The sequence below is a fragment of the Sebastes fasciatus genome, chromosome 21 (genome assembly GCF_043250625.1).
Source record: "Sebastes fasciatus isolate fSebFas1 chromosome 21, fSebFas1.pri, whole genome shotgun sequence".
Classification (NCBI taxonomy): domain Eukaryota; kingdom Metazoa; phylum Chordata; class Actinopteri; order Perciformes; family Sebastidae; genus Sebastes; species Sebastes fasciatus.
This window is the reverse complement of record NC_133815.1, coordinates 17,086,129-17,103,675: the sequence shown is the minus strand read 5'-3', so window position 1 is coordinate 17,103,675 and position 17,547 is coordinate 17,086,129. Positions and strand designations below refer to the sequence as shown.

The window sequence follows — 17,547 nt, the reverse complement described above, 5'->3', positions numbered from 1 at the left end:
TTTTATCACAGGACTCATTACAAGCCTGTATGCCACGTCTTCTTTATGTGGAATACACATAAATATACATATAGTATTAGATTATAGTACCATGGTCTTGGTGAATACTTGATTCTGATTGGCTGCAGGGTGTCCATTATTTCCTGATAATGTAACACGTACTAAGTAGTTCCAGTGAAACTGCCTGTTCACAGTTCAACCTCAAGTCATCAGCTTGCAACATCATCTTTGAGTTGGTAGCGACTGGGTAATATGGTTAAAGGTTTTATTGATAACATTTTTATGTAGACAAATCCTTTTTTTTTTTTTAAATAATACATCCACAGAGCTTTTAGAAAGGTGCCAAATAAGTGTATCACTTTTCCTAAAATAATAATAATAATAATAATGATTGTGAATTAATCATTTAAAAAATGTTGGCGTGTCCAAAATGAATGTTTTGTTTATCTCTGTGGAAGATATCTGACCTTTGGTTCCCAGTTCTAACAAGGGTTCTGACAAGGTGTGACATCTAGTGGCTGAATGTTATCAGTGTTATCAATAGCATCTTTAATAACATTTCAGCCGTGCCAGTGGTTTTAAGCATGAAGTATGGAATGAAGGAAATTAAGTCCTACATGAAACATCAAGCGTCAGATTCGTCTCTGCTGTTTTTGTGTCCCTTCCTTCATTCACAGGGTATAGCTGGCAGAACAGGTGATGTTGAATCCATCATGTTTGTCTGACAAAGTGACGTCTTGTGATTATCAGTTGTCTGTGTTGCCACCTAGAAAATATTTGTACCATATAAAGTTCATGGAAACATAATAGGCCAGGCTTTTACAGAAGGATATACCTTTATTTCATTTTTTTCCATTACTGAATTACTCTTTTTGGTTAAATCCTGTTTTATGCATAATGTTGCTTATACAAAAGAAGTGTATTGTTGCTTTGATGTCATCAGTCTACATGCGGCTGTGGCGCAGTTGAGTGTGTGTGGTACACGAGTACTGCAAAAAAATAACAAGTGCACTGCAGTGCCTGGGTAAAAAAAGTTACCAAACAGAAGACAGAGTCCTGTCTGTTTGAGGGTGCAACAGCAGTTAACCAAAAGATTAGTAAATTAAAAAGGCGTATAACACATTGCTCTACAAAAACACTTCATTACTTTTATTCAATAACAAAACACAAACACTCCTAGCTGTTTCTTTGTACATACACAGTTATTCAGCTGAACTAAACTAAACTACACACAAACTCTTATTGTGTTGCAGTTTCCTCCTGCCTCACTTGGACCTCTATGTTTATATTTATACTCTTTATTTAGTAGGTGTTATTCATTCCAATTATTACTTCCCAAAGGTACAGTCTATTTTCCCTTCCTAAATTTGCCCGGCGTGGCTCCGGTCTTCTGCTTCTTTTTTGCTGATCCTTTAAGTTCCGGTTCCTAAGATAAGGCAAAAGAAATAAAACATTAAGAAGATAACTACACATGTACAACTTGACAATACACACTGGCGTCAAAATAAAGCAGCCTACTGAACACCTCTGCTTATTCTTTACAGTTAAAAACAGGACTAGCTAAAGATTCAGACGTGGGGTACCGCACATGACGTAGTACTGTAGGTGGTTAGATTAATAATAGATTAAGTTCAATCATCCCATCATTTTGGAAACACGTAGCTGCCCTGTAGTTGTTTCTAAATGTACCTTCCGTTTGGAGGACAGAGATCCAGTGATGGTGAAGAAGGAGTCCAGTCGTCCCTGTGTGCTGCCCTGTCGGCTCTTCACAATCTTCTTACAGCCGTTGCGCATCCTGTCCTCGCTGCACACACACATACACAAATCAACCGACTGATGAATACAAAGCTACATGTTATCTTGTGCACAATGTTATTTCCAGCTGACCTTTCCATCATTTTTTTTCTCAGCAATAAAAACAAGCATCCAAGGCAACATTTAGAGGATGGTGAGTAATAAAATAACTGTCACGGTTCACTGTAAAGAGTCCAACATGGACTGGTTTGGGCTATAAACCTTATATTGTATGTAAAAAGGCTGAGTGCTCAAGTGATGCTAGAACCATAAACGCTGCCTCGACATGGCCAGCTGTGCGGCCTAGTGGTCAGATGTTGTATAAACAGCTGGTCTGATCATATAATCATTGCGAGAAAACTCAATAAGCAAGCAAAGAAGATGAATCCAGCATGGGGGGTGGGGGGGACAGGGCTGAAAAGAGCCTGCTGACCTGAACTGTTTCTCGCTACACATGAACTGGATCAGCGCCTCCTCGTCCGGCTCGCTCCACTTCAGCTCCAGTGTGGAACAATCCACCACTTCGGCCTTCAAAAACAAATTCCTGGCCTCTTTGTACAGCCAGTCCTCTGGAGCAGGGTGCTTCTGCAAGAAGGCAAAACAAAAGAATCAGGAGCCAAACTCCAACTGTTTAAAACTGCCTGGACTTCTGGATCGTTGCACACGTCAACTTACGCTGGTGTCGATGTTTTCTAGGATCTCCTCGATGCTTCCGTGCTGTCTGATCAGGTCGATGGCTCTCTTGGGGCCGATCCCCTTGATGGTGCCGCAGTAGTCGCAGCCCAGCAGGATACACAGGTCTATGAACTAGTATCGGAACCACAGAAAGGAGGAGTTAATGCAAGAAAGACAGAAATGTCACTCCTGTACCTGGTGCACATGTGTTGATGGTCCCACAGCACATACAGTTCTAATCACCAGGAGAGCGTTATGACATTTGAAAAATTATGATTACATAATGTCTCATAGTCAGAAAAAACACTTTACCTGTTCGTTGGTCAGGCCGATGTCCTCCAAGATGCGATTGAAGTGGAACTCCTGGATGGGAAGTTTCCTAAAACAAACGCATTTCTTGATGTATTATAAAGTGCATAAAGAAATGCATTGCCATTACTATTATTGGCTCATCGTCTCCTCTTCTAAGCCTTAAATCGGATTCAGACTGTGATATGGTGAAACAAACAATAACACCATCATCAGCGCTGTTCCACATGAGTACTTTAATAAAACAGAGGGAATGTAGGGAACACTACTACTGGTTTTATGGATACTTGTAGCATGTCTTTCAGAGCTGGTAGGACAACCCAACAACACCGCCATCATTAAAATAGAACTGTGATAGTAAGAAGTAATTGCCTCCCAAACAATTATGGATAATTAAATAAAATGGAATTGATTGCAGATTGAATCACAGGTTGAATCAAAAGTTGCACCAGAACTAAAAACATCAAGCCATTTTTCCATGGGACGGTGGGATGCAGGTGCAGCCTTACTTTGCTTCGCTGGCGGTGACGTGTCTGAGCAGGACGTTTGTCCCAAAGGTCAGTCCGTCCATATCCTCTGTTGCCGTGGCAAAGACCTTCCCTGCTTTAACCAGAGCGGCACAGCTGGCCTCCGCCTCGCATGGAGCCTGATGATACAAAACACAAAGTTACATTTCACAGATTTATTCATCAGACATGTCCTTTTGTAACTGATTTCTCTGATATGGAGAAAAAACGCTTTAGCTGCCAGACATACAGTAGAACAGGAGGCATTTCACTTCAAATTTACTTCTTCGTTTCTCCAGATTTATTGAGGGTGTCTGTCAGGTGGCAAAGCAACAACAAAAATGTACTTTTTTTTTGCAAATTGTATTTCATGAACTTCTCCTTCCTAATGGTGCAATGTTAAGAAAAAACGTTTGCCGTTTTAACATTACATTTTCTGTCTTTCAGGGCCCTTTGAAGCCTATCCTGATGATAAACACCAAACTGGAAAAATAACGATAAACATGTAAGAAAGAGCACTGAAGAAACATCCCCACGGGAAAGATTCCTCAAAACTGGTGAGCAAAATCCCTGTCAATAGGAATGTGGAAATATCCTTGAAGCCAGCAAGAGTGATCTAACCTCAACGTAAGGCACTCCCATCAGCGTCAGCAGCTTCTTGCACTCATCGTTATGGTGCTTGGTGACTTTTACCAGACGCTTGCTGAATTTGTCGATATTCTCTTGTTCCCCTGGGTTGAGACAAACCATTTTTGCAGACGTTTTAATACATTGTATATACAGCTTATTATATAAAAAACATCAAGACTGATTACATTGGTTTACACCTCCTGCTAATTTCCCCAAAACACACTGATTTTGATCTCTCATTAACAGGGTCAGGGCCTACATAACAACACAGCACAATAAAGCCAGACTGGCATCACTCATGATTATTATTATTAAATAAAATGAGAAATGAACTGTACCCATTTCCTGGGCTTGAGCGAGCATCTTCTCAGCTTCTGCCCTCCTCTCCCCTCTCTTCTCCAGCTGCGTGTGACCAGAAGAGCAAAGAGAAATATGAAACGAGAGACAGATGATGTAGCTTACAAAAAAACAAACCCAATTCATTACTTTAATAGGAGGCTCAGTCAGTCAAATGTTAATACAACATATTGCCACTTTCACAATAACAGAATGCAGGGAGAAAAGCGCCAGCGGTAATCAGAGCCCACACTAACCTCTGCTGACTTGAGCTGTGGGGGCTTGCCGTCAAACACGTACACGGGTTTGATGCCGTGTTCCAGCATGCGGATTGTCCGGTAGAACATTCCCATTAGGTGGCTGAGAGAAAAAGAGCAAACAGGTGGCAGAAATATTTCAGCTTTGTGCGCAGACTTGAGCTACGTAGTCTAGGATCAATCCAAGAACTACTGTATGTCTAATGCGTCTCCTACTATGACTTCACAGTGTCTGTATTATGAGGCGGTGTACCTCGTCGTCTCGCCATCCTCATTCTGCAGAACGTTCCCGTCCTGTCGCACGGCAATCAGGAACTGGTAGATACACATGGAGGCGTCTATAGCAATTTTCCTGCCTGCAAAAGTTCAAGAAATCAGTTAGATGTTTATTTGGCATGTTTTAAAAACAGCAGGGGTTATCAAAACAATGGTAATAAATGTAACATTAATGCCATATATAACCTGGCAAGCCTTTTATTCTCTCTATTATAAGGCAAAGTGAAGTACATACGATTCTTTCATTCACCCAGAAGTTCAGACCTGCATCAGGTAAAAGAGGCATTGTGCAGTCTTTATCACTGAACAAGGATTTAGAGCGGACATAGCTGGAGATCTACATGTTACACTTTTAATAAAGAATCATAAGGCAGACTGAAAGAGATGTTGCCCCCGTTTGTTAATTCAAGACAACGAAATGAAAGTTTTGAACCATCAATTTGAAACTATTAGTACACCACTATGAAAAAATATTGACTAATTTGGCTCAATTAATCTTTATTGATCACCTAGACCTACAATCTGACATGGCTGTCATTTCTGTAAGTGATTATGCTCTATATTTGATTCATCCTTCACCTCTGTTGTATCCCCATTACAGCATTGATCCAATGTACCCAAGGGAGATCATTAAACTATCATCTGATCTCATGCGCATTTATTATTATGCAGGCCTCGTCGTGGCAAAAAAATATTTCAGACCTTGGGCCAAATGATGTTTAAAAAACCTTGATCAACTTTCTACAAAAATCAATGTTCAGGATGTCTAAAAGTCAACACGGGATACTCAAATAACTCTCTGGAGATGCTCAAGTTAGTTGCAAAAAGCAGAGTTTTATTGTGTTCTATCAAGTCAGAGACACAACAGTCATATATATGCTTTTCGGGGAACCTTGAAAGTCAGGGATCCTCCTTTTGTTATATTGGTGTTAATATTATTGGTATCAGGTCTCAGCTGGGTTTTATTGTGTGCGTGCGTGTGTGTGTGTGCGCGTGTATGTGTGTGTGAAAACAAGGTCGTTTGTCCAGATTATTAGTCTGTTCCGAGGGAAGCATACAGTCTTATGAGCTTGTGATGTGGCCACTGGCCAGGCAGATGGGTACGGTCTTATTAGCCATACAGATGGACAGGGTGAGGTCAAGTCGGGGACACACACACACACACACACACACACACAGATGGTGGACAATATTGTAGGCTGGGGATTACAACATAACTTTTAGCAACGATTTTTTACATTCGTGATCAATAACATATTTCTATAAGTTCTAAAAGTTTTACTTCCACAGCCTCAGTCATCAATATGTAGGGAAAGAAAGGGACCTGTAACAGTTACCAAAGTAGTTCTTGATGTCTTGCTCTTTGATGGCACCAGGGGCATGGTCAGCAATCAGTTTAGCAAGTCCGTGTATTCCCATTGTGTTGTCTGAAATCACCGAAGTCTGAAAAAACAATGAGATAATCTTTATTAATTCGATTGTCATACACATCCTTCGTGACCACTTTATTTGGGCCCCCAATAACTGGCACATAAAACTTGAGGTCCACAAAACGTCGTTGTAAAACGTGAGAGCAATGCGTTAACGTTACACGACCCGTTTTTTTTGTTTTGGTTTTTTAATTCATTTTAATTTGGAGACGTTGACACTTTACATGATCAAGGAATGTACATGTTTGTAGCCTGATATAATGAGCAGCATGTACTTAAAAGAGTGTTTCCATTTTTTTCTTTTTTTAAGTGTACATATACAATAAACATTGTGCTCGCCCACCCATCCCACCCGCCTATTTGTGGGGTACACACCCACATTAGCAGAGAGGGAAAGGATAAAAAATAAAATAAAAAATAAATCAAACCAGGATCGCATTTAGCTGCACACAATGTCTAAATAATGGGAAAAAATAAATAAGTTAAATATATACATACATACATATATACACAAATATATATAAAATATATATATATAATATATATATATATATTATATGTATATATACATACATACACACACATACATACTGTACATATCCATACAAAAACATGTGTACATACATACATAATCATAACATATTCCCAAGAACCCTATATATTTGGGGTGCCATGTGGAGGGAAACAGAGCACCATATCAGATTGATAGCAAGCTAATATTGATAAATATAGAAATAGTAAGAGTAATTCTATGAGATAAACAAATATACAAGTGCACATATACCCACATGTTCATGCCCATACATACACGTATATATTGCACACACACACATATATATATATATATATATATACACCTACATATACCCAGATTCATGTACTGTACATATAAATAAGATAAAGTGGGTAAAATAAAACAAAGTGAATAAGTCAGGATGGTAGTTTGCATAATGTGCTTCATCGTTTGATGCATGCCGAATTAAAGATTAACAACTAATAATAGCTCAAACATAATTTAAGCTTGTTCTATGAAAGTGAATTTACAGTGAAGGACAAACGCATTAAAATTGTCAGTTTTTTTAATGAAGTTTGGTGTGTGTGGACAGAACTAGGTAAAGCTGCAGTTTGATGGCTAAAACATACATAATGTCTAAATTTATTCACAATGTACATGCTATTAGCAACAGCATACAGTAGTTTTCATCGCTATACTTCACATGCCGAATTAATGATTAACTACTGATAATAGCTAAAAACATAATTTAAGCTTGTTCTATGATTGTGAATTTACAGTGAAGGACAAACGCGTTAAATTGTCCGTTTTTTGAATGAAGTTTGGTGTGTGGCGACAGATCGTAGTTTGAGGGCTAAACATAAATAATGTCACATTTATTCACAATATACATGCTATTAGCAACAGAACACACTAGTTTTCATCGCTATACTTCACATGTTGACTTAGATTAAACCGTTTTTGCCATGTTAAACTCACCAGTTAGCTGTTAATCTCCGGTTTTGTGCACACTTGTCTCGGCGGCGCGGGGAATTGCGTCTCTTTCGCGGGAAAAATCAAATAGCAGACATCGCCTATCGATCTATCGAGCGCTGCACCGTTAAAAGACGCTGAAGAGCTGCGCATCGATTGTGCAGGTTTGATTAAATAGTCTGACTTCTAAGGCGGAAGTGCTGAAACGGCTTCTGATTGGCTCATTGGGAGGTTGAAGGAAATCCGGTCAATACAGCAAAAATAACAGAGTCGCTAAACGGGTTAAATGTGCATTTTCGGTGGCGTTAAAGCACAAAAACACACCGTATTTCACATGTATTGTGAGAGGGAGATTGTGAGCGGCTGTGACTAACCGGTAACGTTAAGGAGGTGTGTTTTTATCTCTCCGCCCACTCCGGAAAACTCACTGGAGTCGTCGTTATTTGTATGTTTTTAAGGTGACGTGGAGTCGGACTCCCTCTTCTAACACTGGCTCATGTGTCAATAAAAGTACTCAGTGTACCCGGATATGATCGCAATGAGTGCATAAGGCGTTTGGGGGGACATTTTTCCAAGATGTTAAGCTGTGAATCTTTACATTGAGCTGACAGCAGCAGGACGCATACCGGAGCAGAGAGAGAGGAGACTGACTGTCTCTGTCTGGGCCTGGAGGAGTCCGAGGAATCCGGAGCACAGACTGGTTTGGTTGGATCTGCAGCAGCATCGGACCTGGTAGTGCAGATTTCTGTAACTTCTTTGCCTTGTAGTCATTTGCTGTCTTTGTGAGTCGATGCATGAAAATGATTTCATGCAATGTGCCTCTTTGGAATAAATGACTGCAGTCTGCTAAACAAATAGAGGAGATGTCCTGTGGCACTTTGATGCTTGACCTTGCTCTTAACTAATAGTGCATTACATTAGGGAATAGTCAATTTAGCTACTAATTAACTAATTAACTACCAGCTAATCTAAAAACTGGAAGAAAAAAAAATCTGATTCAATTTTGTATTTTAATGGCTGTCCTGGAACTAAAGTGACCTGCAGGTGTGATGCTACTCGGAAGAGGCATAACAGAAAATTATTGACATTATTGATAAGTGATCAGCTTCTTCAGACTTCCCTTTTTTGCTGAAACTGAACCGAAAGCACATTCAGCCACTCTGAATGCTCCACTCTGGTCAGAAACCAACTAAATCCATATTTTAATGTGAGAGAAAAACAAACATGCCCACTATTTAGCAAGCACTACCTCTATCATAAACTATCCTTCAAGGGCAGTCATATTTAAACTGAAATGCAGATTGTACTAACTTGTTTGATTTAAAAATGTTTAATGATACCAGCTCCTTGATTTTTAAGCAAATTCTAGGCTGAAGGTGCAGAATATGCAAAAGCCCTTTCCCCAATTTGTTGTCCGAGCTTTTGGGACAGAGAGCACAAAGAGGTCCTGTGAACGCAGTGAATACTGTCCACAATTTTTTTGCGTGATAAAAACACTTAAGTATTGTTGGAGCAGACCCAGAATTACCTTATATATAAGGATGTACCAATGGGAGAGCCTACGGGTTGCCAGTGCAGGCCATGCCACCCAAGAGTACAATTCACAGTGGTGAGTCAGAGCTCAATACTTAACTCACTAGATGTCAGTACAAACAAAAGCAGGACTGCTTTGGCTCTAGTTGTCAGTTGTTGTTGTTGCTGCTGTTGTTAATTGTCCAGCTAATATAATTCAGTGTTAAATCTAAAAACTGAAAAAAATCTGATTAAATGATGTATTTTAATGGCTGTCTAAGGTGTGATGCTACTCTGAAGAGGCATAACAGAAGATTATTGACGAGTGATCAGCTTCTTGAGACTACCCCTTTTTTGCTGAAACTGAACAGAAAGCACATTCAGCCACTCTGGTCAGAAACCAGCCAAATCCATATTTTAATGTGAGAGAAAAACAAACATGCCCACTATTTAGCAAGCACTACCTCTATCATACACTATCCTTCAGGGGCCATTCATATTTAAACTGAAATCTGCTGTCACTAGACCATTCTAACTTTTCGTCAACATTAACACTGAAAGTCAGCATGTTGATGCACAACACAGAATACTACATGTAGATTGTAATTGCATTAAAACTGCAGCATACAGACAACTCACACATTTTGCATTGCTGGGACATTTGACCAGTATTGCGACATCAGTGCTGCTGAATATAGATCAACTTCTTAAATTCCTTTTTTATATGTCCTACCCCAAAAGTGACGAGACAAAATTTGAAGTGCTAAACTCTGGCTTTTAAATACATAGTCTGGTAGCTTGCTGCTATTGCTGACGTATGTATGTGCATATGTAATTGTATGAATGTGTGTATATACATGTTTCATTCTTTACCTATTCTATTGTTAATGTTTCATTATTTACCTATTCTATTGTTTATGTATCATTAGTTATCTATTCTTTTGTTTATGTTTTGTATTTCCTTGGAAAGCACTTTGTGATTATGGCTTGAAAAAGTGCTCTATAAATAAATTATTATTATTAGTATTATTATTATTACAGGCATTTCCTAAAAGAAGAAAGGAAACGATGGCGCTGTAGCGTCATACTCTAATGTAACATCATCATTTCCCTTTCAAAAGGTGGTGCTAATGAATATTAGCATGCAAGTGTAGTATGCTGTGTACAAGTACATGTTTCCAAGGAGACCCCTGTAGTAGAAGAAGTAGTGTGCAGAATAGCATCTGTGGGCAATTTCATTATGTGTATACTCTCATAAACTCATAACATATGGATACAAACAGACGGAGCTCATTTAATTCTGGTCAACCCCCTCCTGGACTGATCCAACTGATGAAATACATTGTAACTCATGGTTACACAGTTCTGTCCGAGTGTTTCTCAACTCTCTGCTGTGTTTGTTTGAACACTGAGGGATTAACGTTGCATAAAAATTCTCCTCTTGACACATAAATCATCACTTATCAGATCTAAGTGGCATGGACATGACCTAATTTCTTGACTTGAAATGAGAGGCATACTGTAAGTGTCAGGACAGACGGTCTGGTTTAAATCACACCTGCTGTCCCTCGTGAACTGATGTGAACTGTCCATCTTTGCAAACAGGGGTTATGCAGTGTGGAATAGGACACCTGCCAGGTGGCTGCCAGAGGACGATGGGCCTGCACTGCGTCTTGATCCTGTGCCTGTTCTCTGGCTGGGCAGTGGGCTACAAGCAGGGGGACAACGTGACTCTCTATGTCAACAAAGTGGGCCCTTATCACAATCCCCAGGAGACGTATCACTACTACACGCTGCCTGTTTGCAGACCGGAGAAGGTCAGTCTTTGTTCCATTTCACTGTATATTAATGGGCTGCTGAAATCCACAAAGAAAAAGCAGATTATTTTGTCATGCTGAATGTAGACACTTAACACATAAATCTCAACTTTTCTTGTAGAGTTGCTTTTATCTGAAAGGTACTGTATCTCCATCTGGCCATGAAATGTTGTCATATGAGATTATTAGGGCTTCCCCCTCTTAGTCGATTAGTCGAATAATCGGTCGTTTTGGTCTTAGTAGGCTAAGATTTCTTTAGTTCATTAGTCATTTATTATGCTTTTTCATGCTGAATGACTTAACTTATGAATCTTATGAGCACATCTCAGGTAAATACATGACTTAAAGTGGTGCTTTTTTGTGATTCTTTATGGAGAAACTGAGTTTCATAGATCTGTTGATTAAATCAACTAATCGATAAGTCAACAAAATCATATGAGTGACAGTCGACCAATAATTCTTTTGGTCGAGGACAGCCTTAAAGATTATTCAAAAAAAGATTCCAATGAAACGGTTCCCAGATGGCATTTTCCCCTTGTGTCCATGTGTTTCCTTTTGAGCAGGATGCAGCATTGAGAGGTAGTTTATTTGAGACTTTTATTTGGGACTTCACTGACGAGGGCTTGAAATCTATGAACACCTTTTATTGAATACAGATTGAAAAAAATTAACCTTTTACAGGAAGAAATAAAACTATGTTCAAATGTATTTTTGACACAGTATAAAACTTTACATAATATGTCCAGAGACACAGGGTTTAAGGGGTTAAGGTTTAATTCATGACTCATGGCTTTGAAGAAAAGTCATTATTGGAAGTGTGGTGGCATCGGCAGCAGTGACACATTTACAATAGCAGTAACCTATTATTAGTAACTTATTATTATTACCCACCATTATGGGATATGGTGCTTCAACACACCATGCATGCAGTGAGGAAGTGTGACCGTAGCCAGCTGCGCTTTTGTTTTCAGTTTGCCCGCTATGAGTACCTCACATAATTATGATCAACTAATGCGTTGTGCTGCTTTTTTACACTCTTATTACTCATATTGTAACACTTCTTCTTCAGGTGCATCACAAGTCCCTGAGTCTGGGAGAAGTGTTGGATGGTGACAGGATGGCGGAGTCTTTATATCACATCCGGTTCAAAGAGAACGTGGAGAAAAAAAGTCTTTGCAAGCTCACTCTCTCAAACAAACAGGTATTTATTAAGACATTGCATACTACCAGACTTCTTGGCTTCAATAATCTGGGCTCATAGGGGATTTAAACTGTTTATAATTAATTAAGTAGCTTGATTTTAGAATTAAAAATACTGTATGTCATACATTGGTCACAGGATGGTAAATGTTGCAAGACAAGGACCGCTTTTTAAAAATGATACAATTCGGGTGTGATCGGTGATATGTTTTGTGTGTGTCAGGTGGACGAACTTCGTGACGCCATCGAGGAGCTGTTCTATTTTGAATTTGTCCTGGATGATATTCCAATCTGGGGGTTCGTTGGATACATAGAGGAGAGCGGCTTCCTGCCTCACAGCCACAAGGTAAACCTGTTTGTACCTTTGAGGGTTTGTGGGATATATGGATTGGATTATACTGTATGAGAGAGACAAAGAGAGAGACAGGAAGACTGTGTAAGATTTTATCTTTATGCAAAGTTCCTGTTTCAGCTGAACCGCATTCTTCTTATGCTCACTTTCTCCTCCTCTTTCTGTTTCTCTTTTGTTCTGTCTTTGTCTCTCATCTCTCACCTCCAACAGGTGGTTTTGTGGACTCACCTGGACTTCAACATCGAGTACAATGGCGACTCAGTGATCTTCGCCAATGTTTCGGTAAAAGACGTTAAACCTGTTCCCCTGGAGGAGGGAGCGGGCACGGCGGTGGGTGGAGTCGGGGTGGGTGGAGGCAGCCTGACGGTCACCTTCACCTACAGCGTGCGCTGGTTCGAGTCCCCCCTACCTCACGCCCGGAGAGCCGAGCGCCTCCGAGACTACTCGTTCTTCCCCAAAACACTGGAAATCCACTGGCTCTCCATTATCAACTCACTGGTGCTGGTGGTGCTGCTGCTGGGCTTCGTCATCATCATCCTCATGCGGGTCCTAAAGAATGACTTTGCCAGGTTAGTCAGGGATGGAGCTCAAGTGGATGTTTCTGGGTAAACATATGGGAAACTTTATGTTTCGTGTCTGAAATATTAAAGTTTATACAAAATGAAAGGCTGTTAAAGACTTCAGCGCACTGTTAGTATCACTTTGGGTAGTAAAAAAATCTTGAAAACATCGTGAGTGAAATCATTTTTCCCTCGGCTGCAGGTACAATGTGGAGGAGGAGGGCGGCTGTGATGATCTGGACCAGGGAGACAACGGCTGGAAGATCATACACACTGACGTCTTCAGGTTCCCTCCCTACAAAAGCCTGCTGTGTGCCGTGCTGGGGGTGGGGGCTCAGTTCCTTACCCTTGCCACAGGTGAGCATTCATTCTCAAATACACCAAAACAGAGCAACACACACATGCAGGTCTATTAACTTCCAAAACAGTATCAGGAACTATCATTGTTTTGTTTGAAAATTGAGCAGACTTGTTCTGAGCAGCTCTGACCCGCAGCAACAGTCTTACTGGAGTCTGATCATTCCAATGTCTCCTCAGGAATCATCCTAATGGCGTTGCTGGGAATGTTCAATGTGCACCGCCACGGCGCCATCAACTCTACAGCGATCGTCCTGTACGCTCTGACCAGCTGCGTGTCGGGCTACGTGTCATGCAGCTTCTACACACAGATCAACGGCCAGCGCTGGGTGTGGAACATCATCCTCACCTCGTCACTCTTCTCCGGTGAGTCCCATTAGATTAGAAGAGTTTGGGATCACTTTACACTTCACAACATGTTCATTTACTTATTAGTATCTTCAGTTAATGGAAACTCAATTTGTTGTTTTTATACCCATTCCTCTCCATTAATCCCACCTTGTTGCTTAGTTTAGTCCTGTTTCTCATCACTAATCCCACATTTTTCCTCTCATAATTTTCCATTTATCCATTAAAACTGTCATTGCAAAATTAAAGTTGAAGAAGGACTTTTGGGAAAACATGATAACAAATTGATACTGATGAATTTTTATTGAGGTTTTGCCTTTGAATCTGTCTGTAGATCAACATTATGGGTTTTAAGGAGTGTTATTTTGCACTCTGTTGTGTCAGGAAAAAGTTGTAACGTCTTGCAGAAAAATAACTGAGATTCAACTTTCAAACAAAAATATTTTTAAAACTAGTTGTAATGACTTTGATCATTAGTTAATAAGAAACTTAATGAGACTTTTCCTCCAGAATACATCTCGTCAATGAGGATGCTGGCAGTTTTTTTTATTTTACAGTACCATTGTTGTTCATGCCAGGGTTATGATAGTAAACTGAAACTGAAACTAAAACGAAAATAAGCCGTGAATTTCTTTTTGTTTTAGCAAACTGAAACTAATCATAAAAACTACATCCATTAAGAAAAGCTAAACTGAAACTATATCATCTGGGTAAAAACTAATAAAATACAAAATAAAAATGAACTTAAATTAATTTCAGTTTTACTTTTTTAGCTATAATATATAACAACCGAAAAAAAGGAGACAGCATGAACCACAGAAATTTAATGGACTTGACATTCCAGCAGATGGCGCTGTGCCGCAATTGCTTCACTAACATAGAGAAAAGATTAAACATTAAACATTACAGCCATTCCTACACAGTTGTCCAACCATTTCTTATGTTTATAGCTACATACTTCTGACACATTATAGCTGGCCCTAACAAAAACAAACTAAAACTACTGTAAAACTAAACTAAAACTAAACCTTTCTGAAAAACTGAAACTAAACTAAAATGAAATTGAAAAGTAAAAACTAAAATAAAATAACTAATTGACAATTCAGAACAATTCTAACCTTGGTTAATACAGACTTTTGCTTTGAGCTTTTATGTTAACATTTAGAAGAGAAACTGGAGTTATTGACCCAGGCCTAACAGCTCTTAGAGCTTTTATAGATTTTCATATTGTCATCTCTAAAGAACAAAGCTGGTAGGTCGGGGCAGCTCTAGTGTGTTATGTCTCTATTAGTGTTCTGTACAATGTGGCAATGCTATTCTACTCTAATTTATTCATTTATCTATAATGTATTCACAGCATTCACACTTTACAGGAGTACTTTGTTCAGGTTCAGGCAGTTGTTTGAAAAAATATGCCCTCTGGCATATAAAACCATATAATGAGTAATTTTTAGCAGTACTGTGAGGCACTTTTTCTTCAAACAATGATCTGGAATGATTAAAAACAATGCCTGTCCTTGTCCTTCATCCCCACAGCACCTCTGTTCCTGACGTGGAGCGTCGTGAACTCCATCCACTGGTGGAGCGGCTCCACTCAGGCTCTGCCGGCCACCACCGTGCTCCTCATCCTGGGCGCCTGGGTGCTGGTGGGCTTCCCGCTCACCGTCATCGGCGGCATCGTGGGAAAGAACCGAGCCGGCAGCTTCCAGGCGCCCTGCCGCACTCGCAACATCGCCCGGCAGATCCCCACGCAGCCCTGGTACAAACACACGGCTGTGCACATGGCCATCGGCGGCTTCCTGCCATTCAGGTGAGCTGTCTGTCTTCATGCGTGGAAAAGAGGTGCTTCGATCAAAGAGTCTGGTAGCAATTGATGTGATATCCCACAATGAGAATTAATTGTCAAAGAATGAAATTATCATTGAGGTACCACATTTTTGAATGTATTTCTACACTTATTGGTGTCCTGTTGTTTAGCTTTTGTATTACCTTTTTATTATTTAGGCTGGTTGTGTGAAATCTTCTTTCTGCAAATGTTTGCAGTTTAAGTTATGCTTTTGTGTCATCTTGACTGATGAGTCAGCACTATTAATTACTACTCTACTACGAGGATTTGTCCACACCGATGGAAAAAATATTGAAAGTACAGCCTATTGAATGTCATTATCTACACACTCATTCCTGCTTTCTATGAACTCTCTCCCTCAGTGCCATCTCAGTGGAGCTGTATTACATCTTCGCCACAGTCTGGGGCAGAGAGCACTACACCCTCTACGGCATCCTGCTGTGCGTCTTCGCCATCCTCCTCTCAGTGGGCGCCTGCATCTCCGTGGCGCTCACCTACTTCCTGCTGTCCGGCGAAGACTACCGGTGGTGGTGGCGGAGCGTCCTGAGCACCGGCTCCACCGGCCTCTTCATCTTCGTCTACTCCGTTTTCTACTACCGGAACCGGTCGTCCATGAGCGGCCTGGTGCAGAGCACCGAGTTCTTCGGTTACTCTCTGCTCACGGCGATGGTCTTCACGCTGATGCTGGGCAGCGTGTCGTTCTGGGCCTCGCTGGCATTCATCCGCTACATCTACCGTAGCCTCAAGATGGACTAAACATGAAATGTGCATACACACATAAACATGGACAATCCTCATCCTCCTCCCTTGCTTTCAGTCATACATACACACACACCTCCAATGAAGGAGGAGAAACGGGGCCTTTACCTTGATTTGACAGGATTGAACTAGAGCTTGTCATTGTTATAATAAGGGATAGTTGGTTGGTTGGATCATACATTTAAGGATAAAATGGGATATTTCAGTAAAAAGGGATGATTGTGTACCATCGGGAGTGAATGGGTAAAACGTATGATGATATGTGTGTGAATGGATCTAATAATTGTATGATGTTGTGTGGCATCATCTGCTCTGGTTCCTACTTCATGGTCTACCAAGGCTTGGCAGGATCTATTCTTTATTACACCCACCGAGACAGCTGACTCATACTGTAGTTTTGATTTAATTATGCAAGTTGCAATTATACTCTCCCCCCCCCCCCCCCCACCACACACAGTTGTGGCAGCCTATTCAAATAGAATATATAAAAATAGTTTTGCACTGGCCCTGTCAAGCTCCACACGGCCCTGCGGTGGATAAGAGGAATGATGCGTTGTAGATTGAAGAGCGGTTGCAAAGATGTTGGTGATGGTAGCAATATTGTTATTGTATTCTATGGTCACCATTGACTGTGATTTTGGTTCTGATGTAAATATAGTCTTTTCAATAAAATGCTTTTTAATACAATATTGCCAGAAATCAACCCAGGACTTTTTATTTTTTCTTGGATTCTTGTATAACGGGTACATCTACTATACATGTTGTACAGCCAATTGAAACACTAGCACTACATTATGTTGACTGGAAAATGCTACACTACTTGCCCAGCTTTTGGGTGTGTTGTTACAAGTTTGACAAACTGCCCCACTAGCCTTGATGTGCACAAAATGTGTGTCATCGTATCACCATGCTCTCAAAAAAAACACAGAAACAAATTTACCAAAGGGAACCTGTATTTATAGAAAAAAATTGATGTGTGCACATCAGATCTGCATCATTACTTTGCCTTAAAACAGTTCTCAAAAAAACAATGTAATCCAAAGAATGCATCCAACTTGGATCCATCTTGTTTCACCAAGCGCAAAGAACACACACAC

The 17,547-nt window shown here is 40.2% G+C and overlaps 2 protein-coding genes across 2 annotated transcripts; one reads left to right on the top strand and one right to left on the bottom strand.

The window, feature by feature from the left end:
* Window positions 1–817: 817 nt before the first annotated feature.
* Window positions 818–7,833, bottom strand: fen1 (flap structure-specific endonuclease 1). Its single transcript, XM_074622084.1, has 12 exons — window positions 7,706–7,833; window positions 6,121–6,226; window positions 4,761–4,863; window positions 4,508–4,610; window positions 4,253–4,316; window positions 3,906–4,015; window positions 3,288–3,424; window positions 2,782–2,848; window positions 2,470–2,601; window positions 2,228–2,379; window positions 1,690–1,804; window positions 818–1,426 (listed from the first exon to the last, which is right to left on the bottom strand). Exons 2-12 carry the CDS (start codon window positions 6,200–6,202, stop codon window positions 1,349–1,351), a joined length of 1,143 nt encoding a protein of 380 aa, XP_074478185.1. The 5' UTR covers window positions 6,203–6,226; window positions 7,706–7,833; the 3' UTR covers window positions 818–1,348.
* Window positions 7,834–7,920: 87 nt separating this feature from the next.
* Window positions 7,921–17,137, top strand: tm9sf1 (transmembrane 9 superfamily member 1). The gene is made up of 9 exons (XM_074622081.1): window positions 7,921–8,431; window positions 10,817–11,028; window positions 12,098–12,229; window positions 12,452–12,574; window positions 12,791–13,149; window positions 13,343–13,497; window positions 13,678–13,863; window positions 15,382–15,655; window positions 16,054–17,137. The coding sequence occupies exons 2-9, from the start codon at window positions 10,822–10,824 to the stop codon at window positions 16,445–16,447; spliced, it is 1,830 nt and encodes a 609-aa protein (XP_074478182.1). The 5' UTR covers window positions 7,921–8,431; window positions 10,817–10,821; the 3' UTR covers window positions 16,448–17,137.
* Window positions 17,138–17,547: the final 410 nt, after the last annotated feature.